Consider the following 2,500-nt stretch of genomic DNA (forward strand, 5'->3'; position numbering starts at 1 on the left):
GGAGAGGACATAACACGGAGCCCTACTCCATGGAACACCCAATGTAGTACCCCTAAAATCATTTATTGGTCAAATTGAATACTTTGATAGATGTACATACCTTTTGTTACAGTTTGATGCAGTTCACGAATTGGCCACCGTCTTAAAGTTGTGTAGTTATTTCATGTATCCCTTATTATAGTGTATTTTTAGACAAATATTCATAAAAACTGTGTACCCTTGCATACTCATACAGGCCTGCGTTAGCCCATAGATATATATGGAATGGATTGGAAAACTTTATTTGTACATGGTCAGATTATAAATGAGTATATATGGGTACACAGGGGCATACATGGGCATGTGTGGGTATACATGTACACAGTAAATTACAGGGGTGTACATGGGTATATTAATAATTATTATGGGCATACACGGGTCTATATGTGTATACAGAGGTATACACATTTGGATGAATATTTGTCTAAATACACAAAAAATAAATACACTACAATAAGGGATACATGAAATACCGACGAAATTTCGAGTTGTACCAATGTGCGAGTCAGCGAGCCATGCGAGTCATGCGAGCAATGACTGCGAGTCATGCAAGCCAACATGGCAAGCCATGCGAGTGAACATGCAAGTCACACAGTTATTGAAAGCTAACCATTTTAAAATGGGTGCTTAGACTTAGTAACTGTTTATCAGCGCTATTTGAAGTGGGTGCTTAGACTTAAATGCGAAATTCGCATGGCTTGCATGGCTCGTTGGCTCGCAGATTTGGCAGACCCCGAAATTTCAAGATGGCAGCCAATTCGTGAACTGCATGGAACAGTAACAGTCTGAGAGGTGGAAAGCTCGAAATAAATAAAGGTAATGTGCATCTAAATGCCTCACCATGTTGATGAATTATTTAATTAATTTGGCAAATAAATTATTTTTAGGGGTACTCCATTTAGGAACTCCATAGGGTACTCCATGGAGTAGGGCTCCATGTTTTGTCTTCTCCCTGCCATGACACATTCTGATAGGACAAAACACACTTCACATAAAATGAAAACAACTACTAATGATAAAATGTGTCCACAGAATCCTTCATATTTTGCTGTCAAAAGTACATTGTAGTATAAAAGTTTACTAAGTGTACCACTACAATAACCTTTGATCTTTTTAAGTATTTATTAGTCAATGAGTTGATGCAGTTAACCAAACCATAAAATTTCAGAGAGTGCGTGGGCCTAATCACTGAAACGAGGGCTTAGGCTTAATCAGTAAACTATTGCTATATTGACTGTGGGTCTCATTGACTCATGACTCATTGACTCATAAAACAGGCATCCTGATCCTCCTATAGCACTCACCTTGTTTCCACGGGGTCCTTGACCACCTTTTGGTCCAGGGTTCCCAATAGCACCCTTGTTTCCTGTGGCTCCTCGCTCCCCTGGTAGGCCCTCTAGGCCTTTTTCTCCTTTTTGTCCCTTGTCACCAGTTATTCTAAAGACCTGTCCTTTTTCACCTTTAGGTCCTTGATCTCCTGGATCCCCAGCATCGCCTTGCTTTCCCTAAAGCAACAGAAGATAAAAATATGCAGTTATTCACACACACTGAACATTCTTAGTATGCCTTTGATTGACAGTATTCCAGCATAGGAATACGTTGAATAGAACTTAGAAATCCTTCATTTTTACTGAGATTCATATTCAAATTGTCAAACACACGCTAAAATGCTATTTTAAACATCTTTATTATCTATGTTGCTTCAAAATTCCAGACATACAGTTTTAAATCATCATTCCACGTAGAGCGGTTTTCAAAGGAGTGTCGTAAAACCAAAACCAAAGTAATTACTTTGGCCAATCAAAAAGAACGGAGACAATCCAGTAAACCAATCAAAACTCCAAGTAATTACATGTAGCCGACACAAAGCGCGGGAAAATGTGCACGTGCAAGCCACGATTGGTTTTGGTTTCACTTCTGATTGGTTGGCGCGAGAACTTTCAACCAATCACTGAGTGAAGTAAATGCAAAACCAAAGCAATTCGCTGATTACTTTCGACACTGAATTGAAAACCGCTCTATTCTTATTCCAGAATAGAGTCTATCACAGAATGTACCCTTAGTTGGCTTATCTCTTTAGGGCTTTTCATGGTAATTAGCAACCTTCAGAGTTCACTACCAGAGTGAGAGACCTATAGAGCATTTTCACATGACGTCACGGCAGCCATGTTGGTATACCAAACTCTATTTTTATGCAAAATAATGTTCTCTTTTGTTCCAGTGATCCAATATGGCTTCTAGGCATGTGAGCAAAAACGCTCTATTGAAAGTAACCAACAATTACTTAAAAGCAATCAAAGTCACAGAAATCTTAAGTAATTTTTTTTTTTCTCACCACAGTAAAAGAAATATATTAGTTAGGATGTCAAGGGAAAAAATAAAAATATTGTGTGTTTTAGGATAAAAGTTTAAACTTGGCACACTTATAGACCTTTGAGTACTTGCAAATTGTATTAAATCT

General features: G+C 38.1%; 1 protein-coding gene across 1 annotated transcript in view; it reads right to left on the reverse strand.

Annotated features, from left to right (window-relative positions):
- The window catches only part of LOC138029237 (collagen alpha-1(IV) chain-like), a 70,413-nt gene that overhangs the window by 33,656 nt on the left and 34,257 nt on the right, over positions 1–2,500 (reverse strand). Inside the window, 1 exon segment of the mRNA XM_068876950.1 lies at positions 1,344–1,544. Coding sequence (XP_068733051.1) covers positions 1,344–1,544 — 201 coding nt within the window.

This window comes from Montipora capricornis, chromosome 13, assembly GCF_036669925.1.
Source record: "Montipora capricornis isolate CH-2021 chromosome 13, ASM3666992v2, whole genome shotgun sequence".
NCBI lineage: Eukaryota > Metazoa > Cnidaria > Anthozoa > Scleractinia > Acroporidae > Montipora > Montipora capricornis.